This window comes from Sabethes cyaneus, chromosome 2 (assembly GCF_943734655.1).
Source record: "Sabethes cyaneus chromosome 2, idSabCyanKW18_F2, whole genome shotgun sequence".
NCBI lineage: Eukaryota > Metazoa > Arthropoda > Insecta > Diptera > Culicidae > Sabethes > Sabethes cyaneus.
In genome coordinates this window covers 163,018,465-163,033,297 of record NC_071354.1, presented here as the reverse complement: position 1 = coordinate 163,033,297, position 14,833 = coordinate 163,018,465, and the positions used below count along the sequence as shown (strand labels likewise).

Sequence of the window (14,833 nt, the reverse complement as noted above, 5' to 3'; positions counted from 1 at the left end):
CTGTGCCAGTTTGAATATCGCTTTGCATACCGAAATAAAAGTTCATTTATGTGGCCTTTCTTCCTGGGTCAATAAAACGAAGCGAATAGGTAAATTAGAAAAATGGTATTTGTTTTCCTTTTAAGCCCTCTACTATTGTTGGATAGTCAGTTTTGTACAAGCATTTATGCCATCACATTTGCATGGCATTTTTTTATAGGAAGAAGGATTAACTTGAATTTAGGACTTCTCCCGTAGCTTTTCAATAGAAAAAACTATGGAAGTGATAGGTACTGCTTACGCAAATTAAACAAGTTTTTGTCGGATAACTTTTCCAGCTTGAACGTAAGTAGACAGTTTTTATAAACTAATTTATTTTCAACTTAATATTTTACAAATAACAACGAATTTATCAATGGGACCTCGCAGTAAACTTGCAGAGCATTTTCCCTATTTGCGCCGTGAGCAGTCAGTAGTACATTACATAATTTGATTGGTTTTTGATGATTTTGTAGGTTTTGGAAATTTAGTTAGCTATGTAAAAATATCGGATAATCCTTTCCATTCAATTAATTTTGGGTTGTTTTGATGATACAAATACTATAAAGCGAACAAAGTTGCATAGAAATAATATTGAAACGATACACATTATAAGCATTGGTTTCGGATTATCTACACAATATCAGGGCACGTCCGTTTGCTCATTCCAGATAACAGCAAGCATTTCTATTCACTGGCTTCACTATCATGCATGAATTCTGGTGTTTCAAATTGTTCCGTATCACAGTAATAATGATCTGGTGTGGGTATCCTTTCCAGTACCATTCGCATGCGGCCCTCGCTGCCGGCACCATCGCCTGGGAGCAGTAACTTTTTATAAAACGAGCAAGTTCGTTTTCCATAGATTGGAATATCAGCATCATATGGTGGACTTAGAATATCGAAGAATGCTGCCGGACCACCGATCGCTGTTATCTCGTGGTAATTGCGCTCCGTTGGTGTCAGCATCGCAGAATCGCCTTTCTCGGGACTGATCATTTTTGTTTGCTCCACATCGACCAATACGTGACGTAGTTCATCGCCGTCACGAATGCGTTCACGGCGATCTATTTCAGTGTAGCTTTGTATTTTCACTGTTCCTGCGATCACCCTCAAAAGACCATGCATCCGGGGATGATCATGCAGAGGCATTGTATAGTTCTCTCTTAGAACAAAGACAGACATTGTAAAGCAGGCATTCTCGAAAATTTCTATAAAGGTGCATGGAGCCTTTAATGGTTGCTGAAATGTCTCGTGAGCTACCACAGCCGGATCCAAATTCAGATCATTCAGAGTCAACTGTTCCACCAGGGCTCGCAGGTTTTGCAGATTACTTAGAAGCCGTTCTGCGTTGGTTTGTTCGAAGGTGATTTTCGCTTGGCGGAAGATTCGTGCAAACAGAGTGGTCATTTCGCTTACTGACAGAGTTATGTTAGCTGACACCGAAAGCTTCTGCTCGATAACTTTTGTTGTATTACTAAGAGAATGCTGCACCTAGCAGCACATTTTTATCTTTTGCACAAAATGTCCAATCTTATCATTGAGTTCTTTAACAAAAAAAGGTTGTGTGCAAAATTTCACTTTCCCTTTAACTTTATTTTCGTTATTTTTCACCGAGACCGAGTAAATATGTGCACGGCAAATGAGAATCGATAAAACTGTCAAGCATAAACATAAAGTACCGGTTGACAGGCTGGTATGCAGCGCGCATTATAACCATATATTTATTGAAGATATTTTAAATATAGAACCAACAAAAGTGGAATGTCGCAAGCGTAAACAAACCGGGTGAGAATTGATTTTTCTTTGTTGGTCCAGCAAAAAATGACTCTCACCCTGTTACATTTGCGATATTTGCTCTTTTGCTAATTCTACCTAAATTTTATATCGTTTTCGTAACTAAATTTTTTTGATCGTCTTACTGTAAACCGCTTCACGAAATTTTTCAAATTTCAGCTGAAATTTGACAGAGCAGTAGTTATTTCCCTGGTCGAAGGGCATCACTGATAAATTTTACACGAAAAAAACGATTACTTTCTTCGAACCTGTTAGAGCTTAACTGCGAACCTCCCACTACGCCCAGTCTTGAGCTCTGGAGTCTTCGATATTGCGTAACGTTTACATAATTTAAAAACAGTTAACTTTGGTACTAGTATTACCAAGCATGGCTCTATACAGACAGGAAGCTAAGTCGAAACTTGGGATGGTCAGAGCTTTTATTTACCTTTTCTATTTTGTACACTGCGAATTGTATTGCTTTGTTCTGTAGAGCAGATACCGCGAACCTTTTGTTGGTATGAATTTGTTTTCATTTCACGAAAACAAACGTTTCACAAGTATCAAATATGCGCAAGTTCACATCGTCCGGATTGTAGAAATAATAGGAAATCGACTCAGCGTTTCCGATTACTTATTTTATTTTACACATATTTACTTGAAGCAACCTACTGAACGAAGTTGAAATAGAACAACTTAGAACTTTTTTAATTCAAAAACTCTTTTCTATGTTATTTCTGAAACAACACAGCGACAGAATAAGAATAAAAAGTTTGTAATAGTAAAGTCTCGATTACATAAGACGAGTTTGCTGGCTGCTACGTAGTAATAGTTACCAAGTTAGCGAGGTGATTGTAAACTCGCCCAGTGTCATCGCAAAGCAGTTTTTTGTTTGAAACAAAATTTTGTTCACGAAAATATATTCGCTGTGTTCAGATTGGCAAGAAGAATGCAGTGAATACATTTCTATAAACCGAACCCCGCTTTTGGGCCCAAAAACTGCTTCCGAAATTGGACTCTGCGACGAAAAGTTAATGACTGCTAAGTAGATAGTTTCCCGTTTTAAGTAGAGTGGATTTTTTAACCGATTTTTAGACATTTTAACTTGCTTATAAGTATACGCAGATTTAGTGTGTAGATAAGATTTCGTGTGTATAAGTGCAGCATAAAAAACTAAAATGTTTACTTTTTCATTTTGTAAATGAGCCCTTTTCTTGATTTGTGCTAGATTTTAGCAAGCAGAAAATCAAAATAACATTGTGAATGGATCAGAAAAACCTTCAATCCTGCTGGTTTTAGCAGTGGTGGATTAATTATAAACATATTCAGAGATATTTTCGTTATGTACAGTAAGTTGGTCGTAGGACTTCACGTGCATGGATCGCGCAAAGGATACTCGAATCAAATATGCCGGTCTGGCAGGAGGAATGACCGGTTGCATCACACGCTGTATTTGTCAGCCCTTGGATGTTCTTAAAATTCGTCTGCAGCTTCAGGTGGAACCAATCAGTACTCACTCGCAAATTTCCAAATATCGATCAATTACTCAAACCGTGGCTTGTATATACAAAGAGGAAGGTTTATTCGCCTTATGGAAGGGCCATAACCCTGCACAAGTGCTTTCCCTAGTCTATGGAGTTGCACAATTTTCATTCTATGAGAGGTTCAATGTTGTGCTGCGTGACACGGCTATATTCGAAGGTCATGATAGAGCGAGAAATTTTACTTGTGGTGCCTTCAGTGGATCTTTCGCGGCTTTAATAATAATGCCTCTAGATGTTATACGAACTAGGTTGGTTTCGCAAGATCCTGGTAAGGGCTACAGAAATACATTTCAAGCGGTGAACCTAATTTATCGAATAGAAGGTATCCGTGGATTATACCGCGGTTTAGGACCAGCGATATTACAAATAGCCCCTCTCACGGGAGGTCAATTTATGTTTTACAATTTGTTCGGTACTGCCATCAAACGATTCGAACATCTACCCGAGAATGCAGTCTTACCACCAACAGAGTTGTTTCTTTGTGGAGGATTCGCCGGTTTATGCACAAAGCTCCTTGTTTACCCTTTGGATTTGGTAAAGAAACGGCTGCAGATACAAGGTTTCGCCAACAATAGGCAAACCTATGGGCAACATTTTGTTGCGAACCATATGTTGCAGTGCCTTTACGAAGTCGGTCGATACGAAGGTGTTCGAGGTCTATATAAAGGACTAAGCCCGTCCCTGTTGAAAGCCGGGTTTACATCTGCATTTTATTTTGCCATCTACGATCAGCTGCTGACGATGTTCAACAAGGGGTTTAAGTAGGAGGCGTAATCGAATAGGAGTTTTCGTGCTATCCTTTTGCACAACGGGAGGCTTTATTCTATATTTTATTTTAGAAATAACGGAGAGTTTTGTATTTACACCTAATTAGAGCCAAAAATAAACATTTCTTAAAGCGAATGAAAAATGTTTGACTTCGTATATATTTAGTGAAAGAACTCACTATAATCTAGACTGAACTTAAACCGAAATAATGATAAGTGTGGATGATTTCAGATAGTCTTAGCCATTAACAAATAAACGGTTACAAAACTATTCCCATTCTTTTACAGCTCTTAAGTTCAAAGTGGTTTACAGTTATTAATTAGTACGAAAATCATTGCTAATCTTAAAACTTAATTGTTTCGTACAATCATGCTGCTGGCTACAAGTAAATTTTTAACGTTATACACCAAATATTGCATTTCATCAGAAAAATGTGAAATATTCCTATACTCGTTTGAGAATATTAGATATAAATCTTTTGCTAAGTTCAATCACAGAGAACAGACATTCAGACAAGAAGAAATATCTTAATTTACTATAAGAACATTTTTAAGCGGAACCGTTGGTAGTTTAATAATTATGATCTAGATGTCACTAAACTTACCAACTAGTACCGCCAAAAAAACGGTAGCAAGCACTTAATTCCTCATAGCTGCAAAAATTTACACAAGAAGGCAGCCTGGAAGTCTGTTCTCTGTACTTCAATCACTATCTTCTTTAGCGTAGATTGCTTGATTTCTACGTTTGAACTTTTTTACTGGTGGCTTATCTTCAGTTTCAGCTAACGCCGGTTGCTGATCTTCAACGCAAGTATTTACCAACGATTTAACATCTTCTCCGGCCGAGGAGATAGCCTTTAACATTTTTGGACTAGAAAGATTTAGTCCATCAATCGTAAAATTATCCGACAAATTCGAATTTTGCTGCTTGTTTGGGGTTGGCAAACTCAATAAGCTGCGGTTGGTGGATGTCGACAGCGAAGACTCGTCCAAAGTGGATGCTTCTTCGGTGGTAGTAGAATCGTGTCTCCACATAGGTTTCGGTAATACCGAAGCTAATGGAGCTCTGCTTTGAAAGGGAATTTCAACCTGTTCCGGTTCCTCTTCATTCGATAAGCTATCGTCAGCGATAAGCAGCTCATTTTCGTTACGTTCCGAGCTGACTGAGTCATTTGGCGCATTACGATCGACATAGTTGGAAGTGTTGAGATCATGACCAGTCATCAACATTGCCAGTCTTAGCGGGTCATCGATATTCAGTCGATCGCAAAAATCTGTTGTTTGAGGATTAACGAATGCTTTCGGTTGTTCGACTAAATCGAAATCAACTTGCATTGATGGATTATATGGCTCAGCGATTCTAGTGAAATTAAGTGGAATTCGAAGACTATTCTGAAATCTCTGCAGAACTGCTTCTTTCTCCTCTTTTGTAGGTGTGAAATTAAATCGTTCACAGCCACCTTCCCCTGGCATAAAACCGTTACTTCCCCTAATGCTGATAAGATGATTCGTTAGATGTAAAATAGTGAGCCATTCTAAATCATAACACAATTCGTTTTTTGTTTCTACTAATTGTGAATCTTCACATTCTATGTCCAGCACTTGTAGAAACCTTCTCTTAGGCAAACATTTGTCCAATGCTAGAAACTTTGTACTCGTTCCATTATCATGAGGAATCAGTGCAGAAAATTTACAGTGAAGATGAGCAGAAAACCAGTAGGGCGGTTTCAGTGTCATCAGTAAATCTTCACACGGTGGACTTCCCAACTTATTTTCATCTATTTCCTCTTTGAAAGCAGGCTTAAATCGCACTAACTGCTTTTTATTGCCAAAGTTGGTCACACCACGTGGCCAATCGTGAGACAGCAAGATGTCCACTTTGGGAGTCAATTGTTTTAATCGAAATATGTCGATTTGACGTATATGATAAGAACTGCGCTTAGTTGACTCGTTGTATGGACAGAACTCGAACCTACCTTTAAGATAGTCATGTCCTTTATAGATACCTGATATCCCACCTATCCGTATACCGTTTATATTCACTACCCCTGCATATCCAAGATAATAAATATTCGGTGCCACCCAACCTCCGTACGGCAACTCTTGAAGATAGTTGGATGCTTCGTGATTTCCTCCAATAAAAACTGTTAACACAGGAGCTACTTTTTCTCCGCTGTAATATCTGTAATTATTCACACAAATGAGAAAAACAAAGTTCGATATTGCGTGTAAAAAATGTTTACTTGTAGAAAGTGCAGATGTCTAGATGCTTTTTCGGCACAGCCATACATTGCAGATCTTCTAGGTTTCTGGTGGATTGAAAATCTCCACAACAGATCAGTAAATCAATTTTGACTTTTTCACGAAGCTGAATCGACTCAACTAAGTCGTAGATTTTTTCTAGCTCACCATGAGCGCATCCTTCAACAGCTATTTTCATGATTTTATCCTAATTCACAATGTTGACTTGAACAATATTGTGTTACACCGACAACACATTCACAAAAATACTGGACACTATTTTTGGATGCTTGGCTAGATATGATATACCTACTGTACAATTTCAATAGAAATTTACAATTACAATTAAAGTGTAATCTAACATAGATTTTCTAGATCCTGTTTATTTATCCGTGAAACTATTCGTTTACCGCGAATAATAGGTAAATAAAAGAGTTTTAGAAAAACGAAGAACAAACTACAAGCTTCAAACTCAAAGCATCAAGGGGTTGTACACTCTACCCCAAAGTACTTAACAAAAGTGTGAAATCGACGTAAAAAAGAGAAAATTAAATGTGAACGTCATCATCACGTTTCTCTTTACACTCTTAAATAAGTCTACCTGTAAATAGGTTGGATTTAGCTAAAACATTCGGGTTAGCTTGATTGAATGGGATTGAATAAAACCGCTCTTCACACTCAATTGGACTGCACAGTTAAGGCCCAAACACAATGCATACGGATTTTACTACGTTGCGGATATTTGACAGAAAACCCATGGAAAAACTGTCAAATTGCCGCAACGTAGTAAAATCCGTATGCATTGTGTCTGGGCCTTTATTAAGTGCAACCTTCAAAACTGTGATGAAAAGTGTGCTACTGATACACTCAAAATATTCTGCACATAACTAATAGTAAATTTCCATATGAAATTCCATATGATTATCATGAGCGGCATATAAACACAATCCTCCCAGAAATACACATACAAATTATACGCGTATGAATAGTATGTGCAATTATACACATAAAAATTATACGCATATGAATAGTATGTGCAAATTTTTCGCTTGCACATAAATGATAACTGTTTGGCACGTAAAGGTCATTTATTGGGCACATTGCAAAAATCTATATGTGGGACACATAGAAACTATACGAAAAATTTTCTCAGTGTAATATCGCTAGTAATCTTATATCGATAATACCATCAAACTTTATCGTCATGGAAGAATATCGAAAATTGGAGGGTTTAAAGTAAAATCTTCTTCTTGATTTGTTATTATTTTAACATTTTTGTTCTATTTCTTACGTATTTTTGCTTATATTGCCATATTATCGTTATTAATTATTAACGATAACAAAACTTTATCAATAGTCGTAAATAATAGATGTTGACCGACATTTCCCATCATTACAACTCTCCCAACTGAGCTGACATTTGATTTAGCAGTGGCGCCAGTACCAGTTGTAGGGAAAGCAAATAGTATTTAATTTTTCATTTATTTCATATATGCTGCATATTTATTCAAGTTATGAATTATGCGTTTAATTATGTATTTAGAAACTATTTTTATATTATTCTTTGCGTCGATAACAACTCTACGTAAGCATTAGAATTTAAATAGAAATCAACCAAGATTCATGGTTTTTTTTCCCACGAAATTTTGGCAACTTTTCTCACCTACAAAATGTGTGACTGGACAAGTGTGTTCAAAATCCCACTTTCAATGCAAAGAGCAATAATAAACCATAAATTATGCCGCATTTTGCACCTTACTGGACACCGCAGTCTAAAAGTGCGACTGGCACAAAAAGTGCGACAATGCGAATGCTGTGAGTAAGAAAGAGAAAGATTGACAACTGCAATGTTGCTGTTTTGTTTTGTCATATGCATTGGCATTAGAGAAAATAATCTGGAATAATCCAGCTACAGCTGCAAAGCACAATATTTATTTGCGATGAAATTTTAAACCCCTCGCAAAACCGAGCATGTTGACTTGATTGAAATGGCACTACACTGAAGTCGCTTTTTACGCGGTTCCTTTTTTACGCGAATTTCGGAATTTACGCGGTTTTTCACGCGAATTTCGGAATTTACGCGATTTTCGGAATTTACGCGGATGCGCTCAATTAGCCTATTTTTTCACGAAACGTTGAAATCCACAAAGTTTTTTTTACGCGAATTTTTGGTTTTTTACGCGAATTTTGGAATTTACACGGTTTTTTACGCGAATTTCGGAATTTACGCGGTTTTTACGTGATTTTCAGAATTTACGCGGGTTTGATTTACGGCGAACGTATCCTTCGCGTAAAAAGCGACTTCAGTGTATTTGAATTGTCAGCATCAAATATAAGAAGAAAAAACGAAAACAGTCAAATGAACTGGCTTTTATCTCTCAAAATGCCCTTAAGCGGACATAACCGATTAAAAATTTTGAAAAAAATCATATTTTTTTATTTTAGATCTTGATTTTAGTCTTTTCTGCTTATTCTAATACTAAGTTTGTAATGATCCGCCTACGGCAAGTAGTCGAAAAACGACGCTCCTGTAAAAACATGATTTTCAAACTTTATGTACCTTTCTCTCAGAAACTACACAACGTATTAGAACAAACTTTTTTTTTTTTTTTTGTCGGTAGAAGCTTGGCAAAGACTTATAACTTTTAAGCTTTGTAAACAAAACGCAGCTGGAGAAAAAAGAAAAAGAAGGAAAAAGATGGCTGTAAAAATAAAATTGTCTTTTTTCTCTGGCAATGTTTTGCTTACAAAGCTCAAAAGTTATAGAAGTTTTTGTCAAGCTTCTACCAACAAAACAAAAAAAAGTTTGTTCCAATAGGCGAATGCTTTTTTGGTTTATTTTCACGGCGTTATAACACAATTCTGCTTCGCTACTTTTATTACAAAATATATTAAAAACATAATGCAAAGTTTCGTCCTTTTTATCGAGAAAAATATGAACGCTAATCTATTGACAATCGCAGAATTTCCGGTTTTCTCGCGAAAAATATTCGCAGGGTGAAGTCGGTATGTTTAGTGTTTAAAGCAATCTCTTTTATAGACCAAGCTCGTGTCCCTTTTATGTTTGCTACCTTTAAACTAAGGTGCTAGTGCTTTAGACAAAGAACTAGCTTTCGGCTATTAGATACCGGTATAACATAATGAAAAAAGATCCAAGCATTTCAAAATAATTTTTCATGTAAATTTTTCGTTTCGCTTGTTACAGGTTTCATAGAAAACTTAAGAGATATTCCCGCGAAAAGTAAAAGAAACGATTCTAGTGTATACCTTAATTTTTTAGAATTTTCAATAGAGGTTTTCCGTCAGATCATACCCCTCCTTTTCTTATTATCCCAATACGAGTGACAATGGTGCAAAAATATATTTTTTTCGTTGACTCTAGAATTTGCTACGATTTTTTAAATAATGCAAATTGCAAGAATGTTGAGTTTCTTTCCACCAAATCACGAATGTTGAGTTTTAAAAAATCAGAGGGGTTGTGTACAAGACACGACCGCTTATATAGGTGACGCAGGACTACGTAAGACTCTTTGTAGTGATAGTAGCATATATTCATGCTTGTAATCATTTGATTCTTCATGTATACATGCTATATGCAACATATATACATGCTACATGCGTTGTATGTAACGTTTATTAAAGTAGTAACATTGCATACGTTCAATTCTCACAAGATTGTGGATTTGAATACAATTTAACAAAATCAAGAACCCAAACTATTGCTTTCCTGCTACCTTACTGAAATTAAAGATTGTTTTTATTACCCATGGTTCCCCACGTTGAAGGGATTTTACCAATTCAATCCTATTTTATCAACAGCACATCTTTTCACTACACTTCTAGTGAAACGGCAAGTATGCGTATTCATACAGAGTAATATTATAACCGAACACTACAGATGTAGCACATTTTTCCAACACAGATATCAAATTAGCCGAGGTTTAATCGTCTCGCAGTAAAGAATTTGCGATCTGTTGGGACAACGAACTTGTGTCATTTTTTCTGGCACACTTCCCTAACACAGACATCAAATTGGACTAGGTTTAATGGCGTTCGTAAGAAATCTGTTGGCACGAGGGGGCTTTGTCACTCTTTCTGGCGTACTTCCCAAGCAAGGACATCAAAATGGTCTAGGTTTAACCGCGGTGTTAAGAAATCTTGTTGAAATGAGGAGACTGTCACTTGTTTTGGCTTACTTCCCAAGCACAGATATCAAATTGGTATAGGTTTAGATCATCGCAAAGAATCTTCCAACCAATCACGAAGCGAGAATTCTGGTAAAACATAGGTTCATTATTTTCAATTTTTCAATAGTTCAACATCAAGAATCCATACTTTTCTTCATTTGGATCAATTCTTAGAAGATTTTCCGATCGATTGGTGTAAGAATATTGAAAATCGATCGGAAAACCGCTGAGCTATTAGCGCTCAAAACCTTTCATTTTTCGTGACGCTCGCATTTTTCGATTTTTTGGAATGACACCTTATCTCAAAACTTGCCCTAAGACGTAGTCCTACGTCAAAATTCGTTTCGGCTGCACTGTTTATCAAAATTTTCAGATTTTCTGGCAGCATTGCACAACAGTTTTTGACATATGTGTAAAAGGCATGTAATACATCCGAGAAGTGACGGGTTGAAATATACGTATTTTAGTTTTTCATTTTTACAGTAGTTAGAGGCTTTAATATTGCAAATTGCATCAAAAACGCGAACTGCAAAAATCTTGCAAACAGTTTACAAGTAAAATGCTAGCAGCGGGCTGTCAAATATTTATGTCAACTTATTGCAAGTGTCAATCCCAATAAATTGATATGAATAATTGACGGCTCACTGTTGGAATTTTGCTTGCAAAATGTCTGCAAGTTTCTTGCTCTTCGCGTTTTTGATGCAATTTGCAATAAAAAAAAAGTATCATTTCCAAGAGTCAGAACCGAACATTTAGTGAAAAAAAATTTTGACGGAAAACCTCTATTCAGTTCCAAAAGAAATAGAAGAGTGATAAAAACGAAGGGTGAGAATACGAAAAGAAAACTGGCGAGATTTAAGTCGAGGTGTGAGTTTTATGAAAATTAAAATAAAATTCAAGTTCAGGGCGGGATCGAATTTAACATAAAATACAAATTCGGGTTCGGATCGGGTTTTGGTTTGGCCGAAAAAAAATATTTGGGTTCGGGTCGGGTTTGACTGAAAATAAAATTTCGGTTTCAGGTCGGGCTCGGGTTTGACAGAAAATAAAAATTCGGGTCTGGGTTGGGTCCGGGTTTGACAGCAAAAAAATTTTCGGGCCCGGATCGGGTTCATGCTTGGAAAATATGAAACCCGACCATCTCTACTTCGCAAGAATGTTTATATTCACGAACTGATATTTGGGTATATTTGGGTGATGCTAATCACAAAAATAAATCCGTTAGCATTTGAAAATACATTAGAATACATTGAAGATTGAAAATAATAGGTGATATTCTATCCAGGATATGTAAACTTTACAGCTGATTCTATGTACTTTTGTTTCATCCGGAACAAAATCAAACATGAACATTTTTGCCATGAAGTTATTGCAGGTTGCAGTGAAACGATTTGCAATCAGTGTTACGACCTAAATAGAACCATTACAGTGCTTCGTAATAGAGAATATTATCAGTCGTTTTTGACGTAGGACTACGTCTTACGGCAAGTTTTGAGATAGGGTGTCATTCCAAAAAATAGAAAAATGCGAGCGTCACGAAAAATGAAAGGTTTTGAGCGCTAATAGCTCAGCGGTTTTCCAATCGATTTTCAACATTCTTACATCAATCGATCGGAAAATCTTCTAAGAATTGACCCAAATGAAGAAAAGTATGGATTCTTGATGCTGAACTATTGAAAAATTGAAAATAATGAACCTATGTTTTACCAGAATTATCGTTTCGTGATTGGTTGGGAGATTCTTTACGATGATCTAAACCTATACCAATTCGATATCTGTGCTTGGGAAGTAAGCCAAAACAAGGGACCAAGTTTCCTCATTTCAACAAGATTTCTTAACACCGCGGTTCAACCTAGACCATTTTGACGTCCTTGCTTGGGAAGTACGCCAGAGAGAGTAACAAAGCCCCCTCGTGCCAACAGATTTCTTACGAACGCGATTAAACCTAGTCCAATTTGATGTCTGTGTTAGGAAAGTGTGCCAGAAAAAATGACACAAGTTCGTTGTCCCAACAGATTGCAAATTCTCACTGCGACACGATTAAACCTCGGCGAACTTGATATCTGTGTTGGAAAAATGTGCTACAGCTGTAGTGTTCGGTTATAATACGGCTCTGTATGAATACGCATGCTTGCCGTTTCATTAGAAGTGTAGTGAAAAGATGTGCTGTTGATAAAATAGGATTGAATTGGTAAAATCCCTTCAACGTGGGAAACCATGGATAATAAAAACAATCTTTAATTTCAGTAAGGTATCAGGAAAGCAATAGTTTGTGTTCGTGATTTTGTTAAATTGTTTTCAAATGCACAATCTTTTGAGAATTGAACGTATGCAATGTTACTACTTTGATAAATATTACATACAACGTATGTATGTATATATGTTGCATATAGCATGTATACATGAAGAATCGAATGATTACAAGCATGAATACATGCCACTATCACTACAAATAGACTTACGTAGTCCTGCGTCACCTATATATGCGGTCGTGTCTTGTACACAACCCATTTGATTTTTTTCTTTTTCAAACAATATCGATTGAACTGTTTCCATGTTATTTTCTATTTTCAGAATATTTTTAACAAAAATTGTGTGATAAAATCTAAAAACATCACATGATATGCTGCAAAACATGTTTGTTACATTAATGCAATTTTTTATTTCAAAGTTTTTTGAAACATTAGCATCACTGGATACGAGCGCAGCAGCTCTGATGACAAACATAGTGGCACCGAATTTTCGTAATGTGAATTTTTCTGCTTTGATATCTGTGCTTGGGAAGTAAGCCAAAACAAGTGACCAAGTTTCCTCATTTCAACAAGATTTCTTAACAGCGCAGTTAAACCTAGACCATTTTGATGTCCTTGCTTGGGAAGTACGCCAGAAAGAGTGACAAAGCCCCCTCGTGCCAACAGATTTCTTACGAACGCGATTAAACCTAGTCCAATTTGATGTCTGTGTTAGGGAAGTGTGCCAGAAAAAATGACACAAGTTCGTTGTCCCAACAGATCGCAAATTCTTTACTGCGTGACGAATAAACCTCGACGAATTTGATATCTGTGTTGGAAAAATGTGCTACAGTTGTAGTGTTCGGTTATAATACGACTCTGTATTAGAGATGGTCGGGTAGCGGAAAATTTGCCCAAAACCCGCACCCGTACCCGTACCCGCCGGGTTCGGGTCGGGTTCGGGTATTGAAACAAAATAATTTGCTGGTTCGGGTCGGGTACGGGTTCTTAATTTTTGTTTTTGAAACCAGTTACGGGTCGGGTCGGGTATCTCTATTGACCACATTTAACACTAAAGATGGTCGGGTACCCGGGCCCGTCCCGTACCGGGTATCAAAAATAATAAACTTGCGGGTTCGGGTCGGGTACGGGTTTTTAATTTTTTTTTTTAATCGGGTACGGGTCGGGTTCGGGTATTCAAATTTTCATACCCGACCATCTCTACTCTGTATGAAGGTGAAATTAGTCATCATCGATTCTGCCAATTTCAAAAGCAGTTTTTTTGTTTGAAACAAAAATTCGGTTTATGAAAATACTAGCTGACCCGACAAACTTCGTATTGCCACAAATTAACCTGTGTTGTACATAAATCATGAATCTCGGATGATCTTTGTCACTATCTCGAGTTTTGCAAGCCCCCCAGTGGGCGGCGCTTCCGACGGCGGGTCACCGGCAACACTCGCGACCGGCTCGTCCTGAATGATCTAGTGTTACTATAGATAGTTTTTGTGGTCTGGTTATTGATTAATGTTTTATGGAAGAGTCTCGAATTTCTCGAGTTGGATTAGTTTTTGAGTTTCGCAAAAATTTCTGTTTTATTTGTATGAGAGTCCATATCCCCCTACCACAGGGGTGAGAGGTCTCTAACTATCATAAAATAAATTCAAGACTCAAAAATCTCCTACATGCTAAATTTGGTTCCATTTGCTTGATTAGTACTCAAATTATAAAGAAATTTGTATTTCATTTGTATGGGAGCCCACCCTCTTAAAAGGGAAAGGGGTCGTAATACACCACAAAAAAAAATCTGCCATCTAAAACTCTCACATGCCAAATTTGGTTCCATTTGCTTGATTAGTTCTAAAGTTATGAGCAAATTTGTATTTCGTTTGAATGGGAGCCCCCCCCCCCTCCTAAAAAGGTAAGAACTCCTAATTCATAATGGGAAAAATGGTTGCCTCCAAAAACACCCACATGCCAAATATGGTTCCATTTGCTTGATTAGTTCTCGAATTATAAGGAAATTTGTATTTCATTTGTGTAGAAGCCCCCCCTCTTGAAGTGTGGAA

At 37.0% G+C, this 14,833-nt stretch overlaps 3 protein-coding genes across 3 annotated transcripts; 1 reads left to right on the top strand and 2 right to left on the bottom strand.

The window, feature by feature from the left end:
- Window positions 1-275: 275 nt before the first annotated feature.
- LOC128738834 (2-aminoethanethiol dioxygenase) lies at window positions 276-1,655 on the bottom strand. Its single transcript, XM_053834250.1, has one exon. The coding sequence runs from the start codon at window positions 1,426-1,428 to the stop codon at window positions 706-708; it is 723 nt and encodes a 240-aa protein (XP_053690225.1). The 5' UTR covers window positions 1,429-1,655; the 3' UTR covers window positions 276-705.
- Window positions 1,656-3,074: 1,419 nt separating this feature from the next.
- Window positions 3,075-4,231, top strand: LOC128738833 (mitochondrial thiamine pyrophosphate carrier-like). Its single transcript, XM_053834249.1, has one exon. The coding sequence runs from the start codon at window positions 3,171-3,173 to the stop codon at window positions 4,101-4,103; it is 933 nt and encodes a 310-aa protein (XP_053690224.1). The 5' UTR covers window positions 3,075-3,170; the 3' UTR covers window positions 4,104-4,231.
- A 152-nt stretch (window positions 4,232-4,383) lies between these two features.
- On the bottom strand, window positions 4,384-6,741 carry LOC128738830 (lariat debranching enzyme). The gene is made up of 2 exons (XM_053834247.1): window positions 6,349-6,741; window positions 4,384-6,287 (listed from the first exon to the last, which is right to left on the bottom strand). The coding sequence occupies exons 1-2, from the start codon at window positions 6,543-6,545 to the stop codon at window positions 4,808-4,810; spliced, it is 1,677 nt and encodes a 558-aa protein (XP_053690222.1). The 5' UTR covers window positions 6,546-6,741; the 3' UTR covers window positions 4,384-4,807.
- Window positions 6,742-14,833: the final 8,092 nt, after the last annotated feature.

Bases quoted from the DNA above. Each gene is read 5' to 3' on its own strand.
- LOC128738833 (XM_053834249.1), top strand. From the start codon at position 3,171: ATGGATCGCGCAAAGGATACTCGAATCAAATATGCCGGTCTGGCAGGA.
- LOC128738834 (XM_053834250.1), bottom strand. From the start codon at position 1,428: ATGACCACTCTGTTTGCACGAATCTTCCGCCAAGCGAAAATCACCTTC.
- LOC128738830 (XM_053834247.1), bottom strand. From the start codon at position 6,545: ATGAAAATAGCTGTTGAAGGATGCGCTCATGGTGAGCTAGAAAAAATC. The intron at 6,288-6,348 runs GTAAACATTTTT...GAATAATTACAG, and splicing joins GACATCTGCACTTTCTACAA to ATATTACAGCGGAGAAAAAG.